Source organism: Bos javanicus, chromosome 13 (assembly GCF_032452875.1).
Source record: "Bos javanicus breed banteng chromosome 13, ARS-OSU_banteng_1.0, whole genome shotgun sequence".
Classification (NCBI taxonomy): Eukaryota; Metazoa; Chordata; class Mammalia; order Artiodactyla; family Bovidae; genus Bos; species Bos javanicus.
The window spans coordinates 21,238,345-21,261,852 of record NC_083880.1 but is presented as its reverse complement, the minus strand read 5'-3'; the positions used below and the strand labels follow the sequence as shown (position 1 = coordinate 21,261,852).

The following is a 23,508-nucleotide window of genomic DNA, read 5'->3' as shown; positions in this document are numbered from 1 at the left end:
AAAACAAAGCTTGTTAACATATATTTTAGCATTATTTTTATATCTATGTAAAGATAGATGGAAAGTTCAAGATGATAATTTATCATATTCTTTTTTTCCAAATACAGAAATACCTTTTATTCATGGTTATGTTGATTAGGATTACTATATTTGCCCACCCACTCCTGCTGGTTTGTAGCCAGTTCAACTTTATTTCTAAGCCCAATGGACTATAAATAAGCATCTTAAAACTTCTTTATATTCAGAATCTGAAACAATTTGATTCATCCTTTAAAAAATAACTATAATAAAGTTAAAAGAAAACAAGAAACTTAAGTGGGACATTTTATTAAAATATTCAGATATATAATGAAGATAAAGTTCTAATTCAGATTCCATGAAAACATTCAAAATATTCTATAAGAAAATTTATTTGTAACTGTAATAATTAGAGTGGTATTCCAAATCCCTTCCAGTTTTACTATTGGATAAGATGAGTTTCTATCAGAGTTCACAGACTGGATATGAGATCATATTTGATCTTTTTGTTTTCTTTCTTTTTTTTTCTTTTGCCATGCCATGCAGCATGTGGGATCTTAGTTGCCTGACCAGGGATCAAACCTGTGCCCTCTGCAGAGGAAGTGCAGAGTATTAGCCACTGGACCACCAGGGAAGTCCCAATCTTGATGATCTTGATCGCACTATTTGAGACGATTAGATATAGTCTCCAGTCTTCCTGATATTGTGTCATATAATGGATTTGAGAAGGAGTATACAGAACTCTAAAGAAAAACACATCGAAAGAGTTATGATTTTAGACTTTAAAATAAGAGACTTTTTCCCAGATCATGCAGTGAGTTTTTAATGGATTTTCACTGGAGTAATAACTAGTGCATCTGTGACTCCTACTTCAACACCTCCAGTCCATACTGCCCGAACCACTGACACAGGCCTCTTCTTGGTGTGTGCCCAGCATCCTCTGAGCAAAGGAGCCATTGCCTCATCCTCACCTCTGGTGCGATGGGGGAATGCAGTGGCCAGGATCTTGACTGCTTCTTTCTATGGCACTGTTTTTAAGTTTGTTACTTTAATTATAGTTAGTTTAAATAAAACTAAATAAAAATATTTACAAAAAAACAACAGCCAACAGCTTTCAGCTGGGAGAATTATATTTTGCAGTATATATTAGAAAATCTAAAACATGGAAAGTTGTATAGGACAACCAACATGATTTCCTCAACAAATAAATTGCAAAGGGAAAATAGAAAACAAAATCTAGAGATTAAAAGAGACTAGAAACATGTCTGGAGAAGGCAATGGCACCCCACTCCAGTATTCTTGCCTGGAAAATCCCATGGACGGAGGAGCCTGGTAGGCTGCAGTCCATGGGGTCGCTAAGAGTTGGACACGACTGAGTGACTTCACTTTGCCTTTTCACTTTCATGCATTGGAGGAGGAAATGGCAACCCACTCCAGTGTTCTTGCCTGGAGAATCCCAGGGACAGAGGAGCCTGGTAGGCTGCCGTCTATGGGGTTGCACAGAGTCAGACACAACTGAAGTGACTTAGCAGCAGCAGCAGCAGCAGCAGCAAAGACATGTCTAACAATTTGAATGCACATAAATTATATGGATCCTGATTTTAAAAATATACCAACAACAACAAAGTACAACCCCTCCACACACACTTATTTATGAGCCAAATGGGATAGGTTGAACACTGATGGAATCTTTGATTGTGTCACAGAATTACTGTTAAGTGTTTGCAAGTGATACTGTGGTTATATATTTTTTTAATATATTTATCCTAGTATAACTGAAGTCTTTACAGGTAAAATTAAATGATACTGGAATTTGCTTAAAAACACTCTGGTTGGCACAAGAGTGAATTGTAATGTAAACTATGGACTCTGGGTGATAACAACATGTCAGTGTAGGTTCATCAGTTGTAAGAAATGTATCACTCTTGTGGGAGATGTTGATAATGGGAAAGGCTATGCATGTGTGGGGACACAGGATATATGGAAAGTCCATGTACCTTCTGTCCTGAACCTGAAATTTCTCAAAGAAAATAAAGCCTATTTTTAAAAATATCACCACCATTCTGGTGGGTGGAGGGAATGGGTGGCGGCAGAAGTGAAACAAGAATGACTATGGGTTGATCACTGTAGATGTTGGCTGATGGGTCCGTGGTTTTCAATATACTATCTTCTAAATTTGTATATCAGAATATGAGAATTTTTCTCTAGGAGTGTTCACAAGGGTATTTTCTGAGAAGTCTACTTTGTTAGGTCAGGAAAGGTGCACTTAGTTTAATTAATACAAAGTTATTTGTTTCTGAAACAACAGAAATCAGAAAAGCAACAAAAGTTGAGAGCTATGACAGGATTTCTTCTCTAGCCATTCTTAATGGAAAGAAACAACATGAAAGAGGAATGATTGATAAAAAATGTCAAATTTAAAACATTTTATTTCCTTAAATCATTTGTAACTTTCAGATTCTAAAAGTTAAACTAAAGACTAAAAAGATTAAATTTTCTTTTCTTTAGTAAAAATAAAAATACATTTATGTTACACCTTCCTACTTTGTCAAGAAGATACATTACTTTTGTTTCTTATTTATTAATATTATCCATTGAGTAGAACTATGTTTTCATTTTTGCTCTGTGACTTAATTGACTTGAAATCAAGTTAATTCTGTATTCTTAGGTATATCTTACTTATTTTCATTTCTAACATAACCACACACACAGAGTGTATTATGTCATTAATGAAGATGTAATGCCCTTAATTTCTCCCTTCCTCTTCTAAGTTATCAGGTAAAGTGAAAGTCGCTCAGTTGTGTCCGACTCTGCAACACCACGGACTATACAGTCCATGGAATTCTCCAGGCCAGAATACTAGCGTGGGTAGCCTTTCCCTTCTCCAGGAGATTTTCTCAACCCAGGGATTGAACCCAGGTCTCCTGCATTGCAGGCTGGATTCTTTACTAGCTGAACCACAAGGGAAGCACAAGTTATCAGGTAACAGAAATTTAAAAAGTCAAGTGTTTTATTAGTCTTTGATCACGTAACTCAAATACGCTGGAAACCACCTCTGCTACTTATTTTTAGTAATAGTAATAACTGTTTGTGACTGACTTTCATTAAAAATAAAAACTGGTTTTCTAACATATGCTCACTTTGACAACAGAATTAATTTGATACGATATTTCTAAAATCAGATGTAAGGAAGCTTTCACACAGACGTGATGTGTCATGGCTAATCCTGTTTTATACCCAAATGGATGCTCATATTACATACTTAAGAAAGGGATGAGAGGGATTTTACTTGACATTTTCTCTCCAGCCTATTTCATATTGCACTCATAAGGAGTAGCCGTTAAAAAGGCCAAGAAAGATGTAACACACTTCAGTTTCTCCTTTCTCTGTCTAAATTATCAGGTAACAGCCCTCACAGCCCACACCTGAACTGAAAGAGAGCACAGAATGCTATTCTGCCTTTTGTGTTTGGGAATAAAATATGAAGAACAGTCCATGAAGAGTTACTGTGAGGAGACGACTAATACCCTGTCAGTTAAACTGATATTTTCCAGAGTTGTTGCCTCTTTCTCGGTATGAACTATGACCACAAAGCCATTTAACAGTGAACTTCTTCTATAAGCAGATTGAAACTGTCCTGAAATGGAAAATCCTCACTGCATATTTAGAGAGAATTAAAATCCTTCCCATCTCATCTCTCTGGTGGAGAAATAAGTCCGCTAAAACATACCTCTTCACCATGATATGGGAACCTGTCCAGACAACACTCTGTGTGTGTGTGTGTGTGTGTGTGTGCGCGCGTGCGTGTGTGCAAGAGCAAGTGCTTGTGTTTTCCCTTCTCAGACAATACAGTTTATCATTGCCACTTACCTCTGTTTTCTCTGGGTTCCTCCAGTTCCCATAAATTGGATTAACAAATGCATGGTTAATACTTCTTTTCGTTTTCCTGAAAGCACACAAGGCCACAGAAAGGAAAGTAAGCATTGAAATTCACCACAGGACATTTTCAAGTTGTCATCTGATACAAATCTTTGGAAGACACACTGTCTAGCCAGCATACTTATTTTTATGATGGTATTTCCATAAGTAAAGACTACTTTGTAGGACACCAAGGCAACCACATCTTTGAAGGCAAACATAGTGTGATGTCTGAAAAGTTAGATCCAAATAAATCCAAGCACAGAAAAAAGTTGTTCGTAATTTCTTAAATATTACTATAATAATACAAAGGATACAACATTAGAAAGAATGATGCAATGTAAAGCTGAACTGGTTATAAGGAAAGACCACCGTGACGTCCCATAGATTCAAAAGTGCCAAGCCCACCACAGTCTGAGGACTATTTTCCATGACATTGTCTGTCATAATGATGTGTACATAGCATATGAGTCAAAGTATTTAACATTGTAAACAGAAAATTTAAATAGGAACATTTTGAAGAGAATTTTATGTTAGTATTTCCTTTCAGGAGTCATAAAGAGGCATGTCCTTGGTAATCTCACATATTGGTTTATATCTGCATAATTGACTCAGATTAACTGAGCTCCTAAATGAGCATTCCTTTTTATATTTTGGTTACTTAAGAGTCAATAGATTTATTAGAAGACAACTAGCCCTGGCATAGTTGGTCACAACTGATGAAGAAACAAATGCTCATCACAGGAAAAAATAATTATAACCAGATAACTAAATACACGCTATTGAAGACATAAGGAAAATTGCATATATGCACACATTCACATACATGTACACACGGTAGAGAGTGGAAGACCAATTCCAGGATGACTGCCAGTGTCTTAAGAAGGAAGAAAAAGTTATATGTGCTGTGTCTAGCTGCTCAATTGTGTCTGACTCTTTGGACCCCCATGGACAGTAGCCTGCTATGCTCCTCTGTCCATGGGAATCCTCAGGCAAGAATACTGGAGTGAGTTGCCCTGCCATCCTCCAGGGGATCTTCCCAACCCAGGGAGTGAACCCAGTTCTCCCACGTTGCAGGTAGATCCTTTACTGTCTGAGCCACCAGGGAAGCCCAAAAGGCATGGAAATATTTGCTTAATCAGAGTATAATGACAATTAATACTTGTCAATAATGTACCTTTATATTCTGAAAGAAAAGGGCGTAAAGAGTAAGTCTTACTGATTCCCTCTTTGATAAGATATTGTCAGAAGTGTGACCTCTTATTCCATCTACCAAACCACACGGTCCTCTTCTAAAAAGTAACAGGATTAATGAACCCAACAGCATAATCTGGGTAACTGTGACTGGCTGGCAATACATTCTCCCTGTGGATTCAGTGTTTTCTAAGATTCCTGACCTCTACTGTTCCTAAATGTTCAGTAGCTAAACCAGATCACCTTTGGGTTATAGGTGAAGAGGGTTGTAGCAGCCATTTTTGTGAGTTACTTTGTGGGGGAAAAAAAAAACAACAAAACAGATATACTTTAAAATGATGACGGAACAATTACTTAACCACTAATTGAAAATGCACAATTGCTATAATTATTAATGAAAATGAACAAGTGGTGTTTGATTCTTTGCCTTTTCTCTCTCCAAGACCAGTCAAGGTTGAGTTTTCAGAGCACTAATCTCAATAAGTGGCATAGTTAGGGCATGATGGGGCTGCTCTTAAAACTTAGACTGGGTAGGAAGTGAAACAGTGTTTTGAAATGTGTCAAATGTGAAAGCAGAAGCTGGTACAGGAGAGACTGAGGTTTAAAACAAGATGGAAATTAGGAGCTAGGTAAAGATGAGACAGCCACAAACACCAACAACTGACAAAAATTCTTGGCTGAAATCAGGCATGAAATCAGAAAGCAGGAGGAAACCCAAACCATAAGACCAGACAGGACAGATGGTCCAAAGACTGGGCAGGCAACCAGGAACTGAAGAGACAGGCTTTGCTGTCAGTGGGATAGAAGGGAGGCACACGCAATAGGAAAGATTTTGATACGAGATGATTATTTTTGGCTTTCAACTGCTAAGACTCCGGATGACCTAAACCACTACTGGCAAGCAGAAGTCAAGTAAATTGATCAATTTTCCAACCCTATTATTACTATGGCTTCAGCTATAGAAGCTACTTTTCTTCTGAAAGGATTTTAAGTCTTAAATAATTTTCTGTTAAAATGAAGTGACCAGCCTTTGGGGTGGGTGACTATAAAGAAAGAAGGGGGATACATAAGTGTAAGGATATGGGGCCACAATAAAAGAAGAAAGGGTCACAGTATGAGTAGTGGGAGGTGAGCGAATTATGTTTACTTCAAATTATGTTTATTAGCAATCTCAAACTTTTAATTTTCCCCAGATCAAGAGCTGTTTCCCAATATGGAAAATTTGAGAACTGTTGGGCTTAATTTTAATGTCTTTCCTATTTAAGAAGTAAAAACATACCCACTACCCATTGATAACTCAATTAAGTACATTTCAAGTGTCAACTCCATAGAATTACTATTTCAAGTTGCATGATATAATTTTCCACCTTCATCAGTTATATAAGTTGGATACTCAAACATAAACCAATTTTACTTAAAATGACAAATCCTGCTACAAGGGACATAAAATGTTTGATTATGAAGTTTTCAGCAAGTCCTAACACTGTATGGTACAATGTTAAGTTTGCATGAGGCTAAAAAATGCTGTGTTTAACTAACTGTATCTGTCATTATTAGGCAGATAGCTCTTTAAGAGCTAAGGTTGCGAAGAATGGAATCACCTCTGGGAATCAGAAGGGCATTGATTTAGAAGTTTAGAGTAGATAAAAGGAAATCGTGAATCACATGCATTCTCCTCCCCTGACTTAACAGGCATTCACATAAATTACTATTAAGCTCTGGCTACACCCAGTGTGTGCAGGCACTGTATAAGGTGGTGTTCTGAGGGGGCTAAACAGAGATATGTTAGTGCAGAACTAGGATAAGGCTGATACAAGTTTCTAATTTAGATGTAGTGAGCATATGGATACCTCCACAGGAACTGACTTCATGGCTTATTAACTAACAAAATTGTTTCAGTGTTGATTAAAAACATGAAAGTAGTTATAATAGATACCTGAAATTATTTTAGATGGGCAATGAAGAAAAACAAAAAATAAATTCCTGTATGTTGCATCCATTAAACATGACTTTCAGGTAAATGCTTATTTTATACCTTTTAACCACCTTATTAAATTACAATTGACACACCCTACAAGTTCTGCTTTATTGACTATGCCAAAGCCTTTGACTGTGTGGATCACAATAAACTGTGGAAAATTCTGAAAGAGATGGGAATACCAGACCACCTGATCTGCCTCTTGAGAAATTTGTATGCAGGTCAGAAAGCAACAATTAGAACTGGACATGGAACAACAGACTGGTTCCAAATAGGAAAAGGAGTTCGTCAAGGCTGTATATTGTCACCCTGTTTATTTAACTTATATGCAGAGGACATCATGAGAAATGCTGGACTGGAAGAAACACAAGCTGGAATCAAGATTGCCGGGAGAAATATCAATAACCTCAGATATGCAAATGACACCACCCTTATGGCAGAAAGTGAAGAGGAACTCAAAAGCGTCTTGATGAAAGTGAAAGTGGAGAGTGAAAAAGTTGGCTTAAAGCTCAACATTCAGAAAACTAAGATCATGGCATCCGGTCCCACCACTTCATGGGAAATAGATGGGGAAACAGTGGAAACAGTGGCTGACTTTATTTTTCTGGGCTCCAAAATCACTGCAGATGGTGACTGCAGCCATGAAATTAAAAGACACTTACTCCTTGGAAGGAAAGTTATGACCAACCTAGATAGCATATTCAAAAGCAGAGACATTACTCTGCCAACAAAGTAGCCATCTAGTCAAGGCTATGGTTTTTCCAGTAGTCATGTATGGATGTGAGTGTTGGACTATAAAGAAAGCTGAGCACCAAAGAATTGATGCTTTTGAACTGTGGTATTGGAGAAGACTCTTGAGAGTCCCTTGGACTGCAAGGAGATCCAACCAGTCCATTCTGAAGGAGATCAGCCCTGGGATTTCTTTGGAAGGAATGATGCTAAAGCTGAAACTCCAGTACTTTGGCCACCTGATGCAAAGAGTTGACTCATTGGAAAAGACTCATGCTGGGAGGGATTGTGGGCAGGAGGAGAAGGGGACAACAGAGGATGAGATGGCTGGATGGCATCACTGACTCGATGGACGTGAGTCTGAGTGAACTCCAGGAGTTGGTGATGGGTAGGGAGGCCTGGCATGCTGCAATTCATGGGGTTGCAAAGAGTCAGACACGACTGAGCGACTGATCTGATCTGATCTGACAAGTCACCCATTTAAGAATATAATTCAAAGTTTTCTAGGAATATTAATTGTATTTATTAATTTTAAAATGTGATAAATATATGTATATAACAAAATTTGCCATTTAAGCCATTTTTTAAGAGTGTACAATTCAGTGGCATTCACTGCATTCACAGTGTTGGGCACTATTTCATTCTTAGTGAAACGAACATCTTTGATGAAATCCAATTTATCTATATTTTTTTTCTTTTGTTTCCTTTACTTTTGGTATCATATCTAAGATGGCATTGCCAAATCTCAGATCATGAAGATTTACTCCTATGATTTCCCCTAAATATTTGATGGTTTTAGCTCTTATATTGAAGTCTTTGATCCATTTTGAGTTAATTTTTATGCATGGTATGAGGTAGGAGTTCAAATCCATTCCTTTGTATGCAGAAATGCAGTTGCCCTGGCACCATCTATTGAAAAGACTATTCTTTCTCTATTGAATGGACTTGTAAAAACTCAAGTGGTCATAGATGTATGGGTTTATATTTCAATTCTTAATTCTAATCCAGTGGTCTCCACTTATATTCACATGCTAATACCACACAGTTTCATTTCCTATGGCTTTGTGGTAAGCTTTGAAATCAGGAAGTGAGTTCTCCAAGTCCATCCTTTATCAAGATTGTTTTAGCTCTTTGGTGCCCTTGTAATTCCATACTAATTTGAGGATAAGTTTTATATTTCTGCAAAAAAAAAAAAAAAAAGCTGCTGGAGTTTTAATGGGTACTGTGTTGAATCTGTAGATTGCTTTGTGTAGTACTGACATCTTGACAATAATAAATCTTTCTATCTATAAACTCAAAATGTCTTTCTACTTACTTAGGTTTTCTTTAATTTCTTTCAGTAATGCTTTGAAATTTTAAGTGTAGAAATCTTTCACCTCCTGATTAAATTTATTCCCAGGTATTTTACTCTCTTATATGCTATTGTCAATGTGATTATTTCCTTAATTTCTTTTTCTGATTGTTCACTGATGGTATTTAAGAACATACCTTATTTTTATGTGTTGATCTTTTATATCAAAACTTTGCTGAGTTTATTAATTCTAGTAGCTTTCTTATGGATTTTTTTGAGTTTTCTATCTATAGGTGTTCATGTCATTTATAGTATAGTTTTCTTTCTTCCTTTCCAATTTGGATGGCTTCTGTCTCTTTTTCTTATATAATTTTTCTGGTTAAGGCTTCTTATTGATAAACACATTAATCTCTAGCTTGCTGCTGCTGCTGCTAAGTGGCTCCAGTGATGTCCGATTCTGTGCGACCCCAGAGACAGCAACCCACCAAGCTTCGCTCTCCCTGGGATTCTCCAGGTAAGAACACTGGAGTGGGTTGCCATTTCCTCCTCCAATGCATTTCCTCCTCCAATGTGAAAAGTGAAAGTGAAGTCGCTCAGTCGTGTCCCCATGGACTGCAGCCTAACAGGCTCCTCTGTCCATGGGATTTTCCAGGCAAGAGTACTGGAGTGGGGTGCCATTGCCTTCTCCGTATCTCTAGCTTAGCAGAGCTATAAAACCTTCATTAATATAAAACCAAATTGTAATGCTAGTGTATGAGAAAAATTATTATGGCAACATTTGGACAGTTTTAAGGTAGAGTCTGATTGCCATTTAATGTGAAAATCTTTAGATAAGTGAATAAGCTTTTATCTAGGTTGAAAAAAAAACAAGGTGACAGCATTCTGCAGTTGAAAAATGGCTATCAGGAAGCTGATAGAAAAGAATGACAAGACAGTGCTTGAATTGTTTTAACTGACAAGTCTATACTTCAAAATAAACATTTTGTATTTACACATATTGTAAGTTTATTAATAAACATTTTGTATTTACACATATTGTATTTACACATATTGTATTTACACATATTGTATTTACACATATTGTAAGTTTATTAATAAACATTTTGTATTTACACATATTGTAAGTTTATTAATAATTGTAATCTGCTTTTATAATTTGTCTTAGTGAGCATCTTATTCGTTTTCTTTACTAAATTTATTATTGGTTTTGGTTATCAATCAGTAGTTTACTTTCTTTTTGTTAACAACAGACATCTTTTCCTCCAATTTTGTGTGTTGGGGAAACTGGTCAGTCTTCTTAAGTCAAATCCACCAAATATCTTCTCCTTGCTACCATCTCATGGGGGTAAAGCTGTCACAATGTTTTCATACTTAAAAGTAAGCTTAGAATATGCTCAAGTGAGCTCAAAACTTTAGCACAAATTATTAGGGTGGAACAACACTGAGAGAGCCATGCACAATGGTTTCTGTTGTATCCAGGTGGACTGTATTATAAAACTGTACTGTAAAAAATCTGTCTACTAAAAAGTATGAAGAACAACACTCTCTGAAACTGGGTACTCCTAATGTAGCTATCAAGGTGATTTGAAGAGATAAACATGATCATTTATTTACCAAAAGATATTTGTTGTGCATGTGTGTGTGTGGAGGAATTTGCTCTCATGCTTCCACTAAAGAAATGATTTCTATGTTTGTTTCTAAATGCTAAAGAACATTCTAAGATCTAAGAAATAACTGTTCTAAGTGTCTAAAGGAAAATGATGTCTATAATGTGGTGACCGATTCCTCCAGATGGTGGAATGCTAGAATGCTGATTATGTTATTTATCATCTTTCATATTCATCTATTTAAATGTATCCAACATTTCTAGGACACATATTGTCTATCAAAGACTGCTTTAGGTCCTGTACTTACAGAGCTAATCAGTATGTGGCTCCTGACTCTAGATCTAATTTCTTTTAGAGGGTGGCAGCTTACTAGATTTCTGTCTCTTAGATTAAATTACATGTTTATAAAATGCCCACCACAAGTAGATGCCCACTAATGGTTCAGTGCTATTCTTTTACCTTCTTTTCTTATTTTCTCCTTTTGCCATTGATATTTTCATTTAAACTCCCTCCTTCTTTCTCCTGACCCCAAAGCTTGGGACCAATGAAAGGACATTGGAATAAAGGGGGGGGGGAGAAGGAAGTGACAACATTGGCAATAATACTCACTGTGGTACTTTTAACTTTTTATGATAGATTTATTTATTTAGGGAGAAGGCAATGGCACCCCACTCTAGTACTCTTGCCTGGAAAATCCCATGGATGGAGGAGCCTGGTGGGCTGCAGCCCATGGGGTCATTAAGAGTCGGACACGACTGAGTGTAGAGTTAGCAAGGACCTTTGCAATCATCTTGTTCATGCATTTTTTACAGAGGGTTAAATGAGGTTCTTCCTTATCTGACTTCCTCTTCTATCATAGCACCTAGTATAGTACCTAGTGCTATAGGAATCAAGTGAATATTTACAGAAAGAATAACAACAAATGTATATAGTCTGAAGTCTTGATGATCCACTAGCTAACTCTCTACTCTGTTCTTCCATGCCCACTCCCAGCAATATACTGCATCAATACTCAGAGAAAGACATTCATTTTTACTATTGTGACCTTGGAGTCACATTTGTGTTTAGATTTCTGTTCCACTTAGCCCAAGACTAAGTGGGCCAGGAGCCTACTTTTGACCTCTGTCTCTTTCTATTTTTTTTTTTTTTTTCAGCTGGTTAAGTGCCAGGCCAGAAGGGTAGCCTGCGGGATTTCCTGAAGATGAAGTGAAAGTGAAAGTCCCTCAGTTGTTTCCGACTCTTTGTTACCCCAGTGGACTATACAGTCCATGGAATTCTCCAGGCCAGAATACTGGAGTGGGTAGCTGTTCCCTTCTCCAGGGGATCTTCCCAACTCAGGGATCGAACCAAGGTTTCCCCCATTGCAGGTGGATTCTTTACCAGCTGACCCACCAGGTGGAGAAGAGTATAATAGAACAGGGCTGGTCCCCCTATCCATTTCATCACACAGGAAATGAAAAAATCATACAATTGGTGAAAAATTAATTTGGTAGAAATAAGTCACTTTCCAACATTTGAAAAATAAAGGTCTGTGTTTCCTACATCTCATATGTATCTCTGAAAAACGGTATGAAATATCTATGTATAAATATCAGGAGTTGATGTGAGTTTTCAGGCTATGAAGTATATGATTTGTTGCTACTAGGGAAAATGTTTTCTAACAGTAAAAGTACATGTGACATATTTTTTTAAAAAAGATCCATCTAAATTATGAAATACAATCATTTCACTGGTGAAAATGGAATTCATTTATTCTGGGAGTAATGCCTATTATATTAAATTTTGCTTACCCTGATTAATGGTGAACCTGAGGTGTCCCTCAGAAGTAAATCTCAATTCTACTTTACTCATTTCAGCCTCTGTCATTTTATACTCTTCAATTTGGTTTTTCTAAATATTTTCAGTTCTAAGAGTTTCTATGAAGTGTTCCTGAGTGTGCTTAATCTTTCAGGTAAAGGGAAAATATATTATAAAATCCTAATAAAAATAAAATATTTTTGATCCCTACTTTTTTTACTCATATCTATTAAACATATTTCTTTTGGTCAAGAAGAGATATTTTTAGAAATGTTTGATTCTTAGTTAGGGTACTATTAATTTTTATTCTCTATTCCATTATATAAATTAATGCTCTTTTTTTGCTTCCTGATTTTAAAACCTATGAAAATGAGGTTTGCTTGTTTTGATTTTTTTGGTTTGTTCATTTTTAAGTTGTAGTAATGGGGAGAGATTGTGCACTGCATTTTCTGTGCAACCATGAGTGCCACACGATTTACATATATCATCTTTCTTTTCTGAAAACCCTAGATAAGTTTTATTTTATACCTGGTCTCTGATCATTTCCAATCCAAATTTTAGCCTGTTTGAATAAACTGTTTTTAAGGAATGGTATCACAAATTTTAAAATTCAGACACTGTTTTGTCCTTTTTGTAATGAAAACAAATTTACAGCAGCTTGCAAAGATAAGCACAACAGAAGAATATAAGACAGATGAGAAGTAGATAGGAAGTGGAGAAAGGGATTCTGAGAACTGGAAAATAGAGTCGACCCAGAGGGAATGCGCTGGGGATGGTCCATGAAATGGGTATGGTCCAGTCTGTGTATTTAATTCATACAGGATACAACTTTGACTTGAAGATTCTCCAATGCAAATTTAAGCAGGACAAAAGAATCAGTTACCATAGGCCACGCTTTCAAAACAGAACAAACCAAAGCCAGTTGCTTAAAAGCACATGTCCAGCTTAGGAGAGAAGACATTTATGGTCTGTATCCTGTCTCTATCATCAAGACTAACAAAGTAACAAGGTCCCACAATATTATTTTAGGAAGACCAGCAATGTGCTTCATTAAGTTGTTTCAACTAAAATCCTTAAAAAATATCACACTGAGATTATGCCCAAGTGTGCTTCGGTAAAAACTATCTAGGAGAGGTGGTGGCCAGAAGAGAGGGATTTAATGGAAACCTTGAAACACAACAGTACCTTAGAGAATCTGATTTCGGGGGCATTTTCATATGGTTGTGTTTATCATAAAAAAGCCAGCACCAAGATTACAATCTGCAGTGTGTAATTACATCGTGGCACATTAAATCTGTTATCAGAATCTACAGCTAGAATAAAATTGTACAACGTTATAAGGCAGTATGAGAAACAATAAACCAAGTCTATTAAATCATCCTTTTCTCACTGAATGTGTTAAAATGCTGTATTATCTGACCACTGCTAAAGAAAAAAGGGAAGAAATCATGAGGAGTAGTAAACAAAAATATTGAGCTATAAAATGGTGTCTACCTTTGGAAAGATGAAGACTTAAAAAAAAAAAGAATTAAAACAATCTGTAAGAAAGGAAAGAAAGAAAACAAACAACCCAATTTGGAAAAGCAGCGATAATTGGGGGCAGTTGTGGGCGGGGTTGGGGGGGGTGTTCAGGGGCAGTGCGGGGAATGTCCATGAACTCAAGTTTTCATTTGCCAGTCCTTATGAAACAATCTGAACCAAATGTTTTGGGTGAGAAAATTCAGAAAACATTGGCTTTGCAAATGTAACCAGAAATGCCACAAAAAGGAGGGGAAAGGATTAATCATCCAGGGTCACAATACCAAACAACAACTGGGACATCAAACTTGCTAAACCAATTCACATGATACAGCAGCTGCCATATTTTTTCTCCGACTCTTCTCAGGCAGGAAATAAATATCACTGACCGCAAAAACTGTCACTGTTTAATTGGATCTAGCTGTGGGAGAGTGCTTAAATGGGAACATGCCCAGGAATATGGAGGCAGTTAGGATGAATAAAGCTGACCCAGGTTTCCGTAGCTTAACTCTAAGGAGACCCCGTGTTGCCAACAGAAAGGCGGTCTCTGCCAGCTTCTCCTCCCGAGTGCAGTGTTAGCACATCCACAGCCATCTAGTGGGAACCAGATGCAGAGGAAAACACAGACTTTCAAGATCAAAAGTGTATGTACGTGTGTGCACATGGATAAAGGTTTGGAAGAAGACACATCAAAATGTAACAGTCTGCATCTCTGGATGGTGACATTAAATATAATCTTTAATTCTTTTCTGGCACTTTGTTGTATTTCCAAAATTCCATTCATTATGCTGCTGTGTATCTGAATCTTGAGGGTGAGGTGATGGTTTTCCAATTTGGAAAAGATAACGAGGTGTTTCCCCTGAATGAGCTCCTTGCCTCGGTCCTGCCCGGCTCCTTGTAAATCATTTACCTAAAAGACAAGATCCTTATTGCAGTCTTTCCTGATTCCTCTCTTTTTAGCATTTCTTCTCAACATCTACCTACCTCCTGTTGCGGCTACACTCCTTAGGCTAGGTTTTGTAGGTCATGTTTTTTCATAATTCCTATTTTTGCTCTTAAATACCCTCTCAGGTGGCACTAGTGGTAAAGAACTGGCTTGCCAATGTGGGAGACATGAGACGTGGATTCGATTCCTGGGTTGGGAAGATGCCCTGGAGGAGACCATGCCAACCCACTCCAGTGTTCTTGCCTGGAGGATCCTATGGACAGAGGACCCTGGTGGGCTACAGTCCACAGTGTCACAGAGTCGGATGTGACTGTAGCCACTCAGCACGCACACACCCTTCTCATCGACCAGAGTCTTTGCCAGCCTTGGAGCCAGGTAAACCACATCTCTTCTTTGTACTTCAGTGTGCATTGTGCATTTTACCATCAGGCTACATGATATTTTTGTTAATTGAAATGAAATATTTTTCTCTGTAAATTCCTCCATATGAAAACTCACGCTAATTTCCTTATTGAATTCCCTTAGACACATAATCTCTTTGCTTAAAAACTGATGGCAGTATTGAAGTTAATTATCAGTCTTGTGATTTCCCCTAGCAATCACCTAGAAATTGGCTTCTTTCTAAATCTTTGACAATTTAAAATTGAAAATGCTGTGTAAGAATCTGTCTAGAAAAATGAACTTAGATGCATTTATTTATCTATACTCACATCTCTCCAACTAGAATATTAACTTCCTATAGGCGGAGCTAAAATCTTTATAATTTATCTAGGAAACATTTCTTCAGCCCCAAATATGAGCCATGTACTCTACTGCAGAACTACTCAAGAGTGTGATTTATATTTGGTTATGGTCTTATTCTGTTTACAGTTCCAAGATGACATAAATACAAAAATTGAGGATAGCTGTTTAGAAATGTTTGTTGCTATTTGTGTGCTGAGGCTAAGAATAAGAAATCTGGACGAGTGTCTTGTGTGTCTTTTAATTTCACTTTCCCAGTACGTCTTACAAAAGCATTGGTATGTGATGGATTGAAAACAAAACAAAACACAGCTGGTCCTTCATCATACAGTTTAGATAGCCCTGTTCTGCTAACACTGGTGTTTAGATATGAGTAAATACACATGTGCCTGGCTGGTTTCTACTTGTGATTTCTAATAACTTTTTGCTAGCTGAAAATATATATATATATATTTTTTTTTATCTTCTGAAAATATGTTCTCTTCCTTTCTCTTTGAATGAATGTGACACCCAAAGTCCCACAATTGGAAAAGACCAAGTACTATATAACTTTTTTCAATCAGCATGAAATATTTTTTCATGTAAATTGCTCTATATGAAAACTCACTCTAATTTTCTTATTGAATTCCCTTAGACACATAATCTGTTTGATTGAAACTGATTGCAGTGTTGAAGTTAATTATCAGCCTTCGTGAATTCCCTTAGCAATCGCCCAGCAACTTGCTTCTTTCTAAATCATTTTAGACAATTTAAAGTTGACAAATCCATATGATAATCTGTGTAGAAAAACTGACTTACTTCATTATGACTTATAAATACCAACAAATTCCTTTAAATATATCCTATATTGGGTTTATCAATACATTTATTAAAACTCTCTTGGATCTTTGAATTCATTCAGATCATAGTGCTTAAAATTTTTAAAAAGCAATAAAACTGCGTTTTCTTATAGTTATTCTAAAACAACTTAGTTTTAAAATATAAAGAGAAATTTTTATGTACACAAGCACATGATTAGCATTCTATGTAGATTTCTTAAATTCTTAATTTCCTATCATTTTTCCTTATCTGTGTTTGCATGTTTAGTCATGTCTGACTCTTTGCAACTCATGGACTGTAGCGCACCAGGCTCCTGTGTTCATGGGACTTTTCAGGAAGAATACTGGAGTGGGTTGCCATTTCCTTCTCCAGGGGATCTTCCCATCCCAGAGATTGAACCTGTATCTCCTGCATTAGCAGGCAGATTCTTTACACATTAAGCCATCACATTAATCCACATCATTCTCCAGTATAGCCTGTACCTTGACACAAGTTGTTCTGTCTGCTCTTCCTGCTTTTCATCTGGGGTTTTCAACCTATGAATTCAGACTTGAGTGATGTAGCATATAAATCCTTTCTCAACCTCCCCCACCATATTATTTTCACCTCTGAAATAGACTTGACCTCTTCTTTACCTGTGTTTCTCCAAAACTTAGTAGGAAGTAGCTGCATATATGCTTGTTGAAGAAATGACATTATTTGCTTTTCTATATGCCTTCTCCACCAGATTGTACATTATCCTGTATTTCTATATCCCCAGCCAAGAGCACAGTGCCCAGCACATACTAGGTGATTAATAAATGTTTGCCAACAAGTATATTAATGAATTATTAAGAGTTTCTGATATATGTATTTCTCTTTCCAAAGACAAAAACAGGCTGGTCTTTAAGGTCTGTTGTAATTGTGTCCTTTGATTCATTGGTGAGCTAGAGATTCCCACACAGTAAACAGATCATTGAACTTGTTAAGAGTGTCCCTAAGGATGGTTCTAAGGAGAAATGCTATCAAAGATGATGTGAAAGCAGAAAAGAGTCTAGCAGGAGGATGGCAAAGCAGTTCGTGAAGAAAAATTATGGAGCTGATCCCATCATCCCCTCTTTGAAATTCCCTACCCTCTAGTATCATTAATAATGAACAACATTTAGAATTCTGATTTTCTGGCAATAGTGACTGAATGTATTTGCTACATGCCATTGTGGAGCTAAATGGTTTGCTAATAGCACATACCTCACTTATCTTTACTACCTTCCTGTACTTCCTCATTTAAACAGAGGTTAAAATGAGGTTACCTCTTTCAAGGAGCAACTCTGGTTTCCCTACAACACATTCTTCTACTCTGATTGCTTGGATAGACAGAAACAAACGAAACACTGAAATACATCAGGACTGAAATGCTGTCTTCCTGCTCATGTAAGATTTATAGTGAACAGAAAGATGATGCTGAAAAGTGCCTTGAATCTTGCCCCGAGGACTACTTCTGCTAAACAGTCATCTGTATTGAAATGGGAAAATAGCTATCTTCAGATCAAATAATTAGAACATGGAGCTATTATACAGTAAAGTGCTCTTTCTATTTTTTCACACAGAATTTATTTCTTAGACTATTTGGAGTCTGTATCTGATGACAACAGAATTGAAACAACTTGGGAAAGTTAGCAATGACAACACACATATGTACAAACCACTGAAGCCTGTATTATTCCAGACTTATATCCCTGACACATTGCATGTAAGCTGATTTTGTACAGTCAACTCTTTGCAACCCCAGGAACTGTAGCCTGCCAAGATCCTCTGTCCATGGGATTCTCCAGAAAAGAATGCTGGAGTGGGTAGCCACTGCCTTCTCTAGGGGATCTTCCCAACCTAGGGATCGAATCTGGGTCTCCTGAATTGGCAGGCAGAATCTTTACCATCTGAGCCACCAGGGAAGAACCAACGATCAGAGGAGTGGTTACTTAAGGAGTTACTAGTTATTTACAGCAAATATTTTGAACATTCATGTGAAATTTTTAATTTTGTTCATTTGATAAATATGAATATTACTTTAAGAGTAAATCTATATACTCATCTATATAGGGGGAGAGTGGACACATGTATATGTATAGTTGAGTCACTCCACCGTGCATCTGAAACTATCACAACATTGTTAATTGGCTATATTCCAATATAAAATTTAAAAAAGTAGAATGGGAGTAATAATATCATTATGAATAAAACTGATAATTAGATTACCAACTAGATGGACTAGATTAGACTGTCAGATGCCAGGCATTGTTTTCAGAAACATTCAGGGTAAAATCTGTCACACATATAAATATCCAAATGAAATGATATAGTGTGAGGATGATATTGGGATGAGTGAATATAGTCACTTCTTAAATTTAAATTTCCTGCCTCCCTGAAATGCCCAGTGTTTTGATATCCAATTTCTTCCATAGATTATGAATGTGCATACTCACAGGATTTTGGTTTTCTCTAATGTCCTTCATTCATATTCCAGGATTTAAGCTCTTGACTATGGGCTGATTTTGTAGCCCATCATGGAATTCAGTAATGATTCTGCTAAAGGTCATACATGTAGGCATCATTTGGAATTCCTTTATTAGCTTTCAGCCAATCAAGCTGGATTGAAATTTTTAAATAAAACTCAACAATGATATCCTAACTTTAAGAGTCATCTGTGAGGATTCTAGCAGAAATAAATCTTGGAGCACTGAAGCCAAGTAAAATATTTCTTGGAATATAAGATGTTCATTTGGACTCAAACACCCTACTGGAAACAGGCTAAGAAATCTGATTTAACAAATAATTCAGTTCAGTTGAGTTGCTCAGTCATGTCCGACTCTCTGCGACCCCACAGACTGCAGTACGCTGGGCCTCCCTGTCCATCACCAACTCTGTAAAGCTTTGTTTGTAAAGCTTTTGATTTCTCCTTCATATTGGAATGAGATCCTTGCTGGGTACAGTAATCTGGGCTGTAGGTTATTTTCTTTCATCACTTTAAGTATGTCCTGCCATTGCCTCCTGGCCTGAAGAGTTTCTATTGAAAGATCAGCTGTTATCCTTATGGGAATCCCCGTGTGTGTTATTTGTTGTTTTTCCCTTGCTGCTTTTAATATTTGTTCTTAGTGTTTGATCTTTGTTAATTTGATTAATATGCATCTTGGGGTGTTTCGCCTTGGGTTTATCCTGTTTGGGACTCTCTGGGTTTCTTGGACTTGGGTGATTATTTCCTTCCCCATTTTAGGGAAGTTTTCAACTATTATCTCCTCAAGTATTTTCTCATGGTCTTTCTTTTTGTCTTCTTCTTCTTCTGGGACTCCTATGATTTGAATGTTGGGGCATTTAACATGGTCCTGGAGGTCTCTGAGATTGTCCTCATTTCTTTTAATTTGTTTTTCTTTTTTCCTCTCTGATTCATTTATTTATACTATTCTATTTTCTACTTCACTAATCCTATCTTCTGCCTCCATTATTCTACTATTTGTTCCCTCCAGAGTGTTTTTTATCTCATTTATTGCATTATTCATTATATACTGACTCTTTTTTATTTCTTCTTGGTCCTTGTTAAACCTTTCTTGCATCTTCTCAGTCCTTGTCTCCAGGCTATTTATCTGTGTTTCCATTTTGATTTCAAGATTTTGGATCATTTTCACTATCATTATTCAGAATTCTTTCTCAGGCAGATTCCCTATCACTTCCTCTTTTGTTTGGTTTGGTGGGCATTTATCCTGTTCCTTTATCTTCTGGGTATTCCTCTGTCTCTTCATCCTGTTTATATTGCTGTGTTTGATTGAGGTGGCCTTTCTGTATTCTGGCAGTTTGTGGAGTCCTCTTTATTGTGGAGTTTCCTCGCTGTCTGTGGGGTTGTACGGGTGGCTTGTCAAGGTTTCCTGGTTAGGGAAGCTTGTGTCGGTGTTCTGGTGGGTTGAGCTGGATTTCTTCTCTCTGGAGAAATGAAATGTCCAATAATGAGTTATGAGATGTCAGTGGGTTTGGAGTGACTTTGGGCAGCCTGTATTTTGAAGCTCAGGGCTGTGTTCCTGTGTTGCTGGAGAATTTGTGTGGTATGTCTTGCTCTGGAACTTGTCGGCCCTTGGGTGGTGCTTGGTTTCAGTGTAGGTATGGAGGCGTTTGATGAGCTCCTGTTGATTAATGTTCCCTGGAGTCAGGAGTTCTCTGGTGTTCTCAGGATTTGGACTTAAGTCTCCTGCTTCTGGTTTTCAATCTTATTTTTACAGTAGCCTCAAGACTTCTCCATCTCCTTTTGAAGACAATGGGCTGCTTTTCTGGGTGCCTGATGTCCTCTGCTGGCATTCAAAAGTTGTTTTGTGGAATTTACTCAGCATTTAAATGTTCTTTTGATGAATTTTTTGGGGAGAAAGTGGTCTCCCCATCCTATTCCTCCGCCATCTTAGGACCTCCTCCTGTCTCTGCTTTTTAATATGCTGTCTAGGTTAGTCATAACTTTCCTTCCAAGGAGAAGGGAAGCGTCTTTTAATTTCATGGCTGCAAGTCATCATATGCAGTGATTTTGAAGCACAAAAAAATGAAGTCTGACACTGTTTCCCCATCTATTTGCCATGAAGTGATGGGACTGGATGCCATGATCTTAGTTTTCTGAATGCTGAGCTTTAAGCCAACTTTTTCACTCTCCTCTTTCACTTTCATCAAGAGGCTCTTTAGTTCTTCTTTGTTTTCTGCCGTAAGGGTGGTGTCATCTGAATATCTGAGGTTATTAATATTTCTCCCAGCAATCTTGTTTCCAGCTTGTGTTTCTTCCAGCCCAGCATTTCTCATGATGTACTCTACATGTAAGTTAAATAAGCAGGGTGACAATATACAGCCTTGACACACTCCTTTTCCATTTGGAACCAGTATGGTGTTTCATGTCCAGTTCTTAACTGTTGCTTCCTGACCTGAATACAGATGTCTCAAGAGGCAGGTCAGGTGGTCTGGTATTCCCATCTCTTTGAGAATTTTCCACAGTTTATTGTGATCCACACAGTCAAAGGCTTTGGCATAGTCAATAAAGCAGAAATAGATGTTTTTCTGGAACTCTCTTGCTTTTTTGATGATCCAGTGGATATTGGCAATTTGATCTCTGGTTCCTCAAATAATAATTACTGGTTCCTCTGGTTCCTCAAACAAATAATTACTAAGATGCATTTTCTAACTGCTATTTGTTGAACTTAGGAATATGAATATGAATAGGACTTGGACCCTACCATCAAGAAGCTCACAATCTGATATGGGAGACATCAAACCAAAAGTCAATGTGAAGAGAAAAAAACAAGGCTGAGAACAAAGCACTTTGGACACTCAGAAGTGGGAGTGCTTGCTTTTGTCCAACGTCACCTGGGAAGATTTGCAGATGACACAGCTTCTGTGGTTAGTGTTTGTGAAAGTTTTTCCTTTTGTGTTTTATTTTTATGGGAAAGGAAGAAGTAAACCTAGTATTTCTGAAAATTTATTCTATCTTCCTTTGACCAATAAGTTCTTCTTGATCACTGGAGTCTGGAAAAATGGTAGCTGGTATCATTCATTCTATGTCTTGGGCATATTTGGCTTATAGAGCCTGAATTCCAAGACTTTGATGTATTACTGCAAATACATCACAGCCCCTAGCCACCTTATTTTTCATCTGCCCTACATGTTATTTGTGAAAAGCACACTGTGTGTTAGGCAAAGAACAGAGTAAACAAACACTGCTGTCTCTTCTTCCCAGAGATTTATCTGCAAATAGAATTAGAACTGAGTCCCAGATATTGCTGTTTCTAATCATCAGTCATCTGTGTGGTCAAGACCACCATAATGATAGATTTGCTAAGTGCCTAGTCTAATTTTGAATTGTAAGTTAGACACTTTTAATTTTTAAAATTAAGCATTAACTCTCTTGGAGAATTGTAATGCAAAGATAAAGACAGGACACTACTCAGTCAGATAAAAGGCACACTAATAGCTGAAAGGTTTAACACAGTTATTAATACATCACAACCAGGCAAGACTCAGGGCCCAAAGGAGTAAACCCTAAGTCTATTTAAAGATAAATAAACAAAAACAACAGTAAACATAATATATAGTCATGCCCTGAATTGTGGGGGTGGCCTATGCATCAGGATTTCCCAATCCCCTGGCCCCCAGTCGTGGCCTGTTAGGAACCAGGCCACACAGAAGGACGTGAATGATAGGTGAGCGAGTAAAGTTTCATCTGTATTTTACAGCTTCTCCCCATAGTTGGATGACTCAGTGGACATGAATTTGAACAAGCTCCAGGAGATGGTGAAGGACAGGGAAGCCTGGCGTGCTGCGGTCCATGGGGTCACAAAAGTTGGACACGACTGAGCGACTGAACAATAAACAACAACCCATTGCTCTCCCATCACCCCCAGATGGGACCATCTAGCTGCAGGAAAACAAGCTCAGGGCGCCCACTGATACTGCATTATGGTGAATTGTATAATCATTTCATTATATATCACAATGTAATAAGAACAAAGTCCATAATAAACGTAATACACTTGAATCACCCTGAAACCATCACCCCACTCCCAGTCTGTGGAAAAATTGTCTTCCATGGAACCAGTCCCTGGTGCCAAAAAGCTACACATGACAGGTATTCGGGAAAACTTTAGTTCAACTTCCTCATTTTATGTATAAGAAAATACAGAATATCAAAACAGTTTTCTTCCCTATTACCCAACCTGTTTATCTCCCTGGGTTTTTGGATTTTTGTTAGCGGCATTATCAACTATGCAGTTGTCTAAGTAATACAGTCTTGGATCAACTCTGACACGTGTTTTTTCCTCACCAGGTATATCAGGTCAGTTGCCACTGCTCAAGTTCAAGTTCTCATTGTTTCTTATCCAAACCTCTGAAATAGGATTATGTCCTCTAGACAGATGATCGCTTTTATAATCTTATCCTAATCTGTTCTCATGCGCTGCATTCT

General features: G+C 37.4%; 1 protein-coding gene across 1 annotated transcript in view; it reads right to left on the bottom strand.

Moving 5' to 3' along the window:
* Positions 1 to 311: 311 nt before the first annotated feature.
* MALRD1 (MAM and LDL receptor class A domain containing 1) overlaps positions 312 to 23,508 on the bottom strand; it is a 555,525-nt gene continuing 532,328 nt past the window's right edge. Inside the window, exons 40-41 of the mRNA XM_061435952.1 lie at positions 3,889 to 3,964; positions 312 to 761 (exon numbers count right to left, since the gene is read on the bottom strand). Coding sequence (XP_061291936.1) covers positions 681 to 761; positions 3,889 to 3,964 — 157 coding nt within the window. The 3' untranslated portion in view covers positions 312 to 680. The remainder of the gene's footprint in view (positions 762 to 3,888; positions 3,965 to 23,508) is intronic.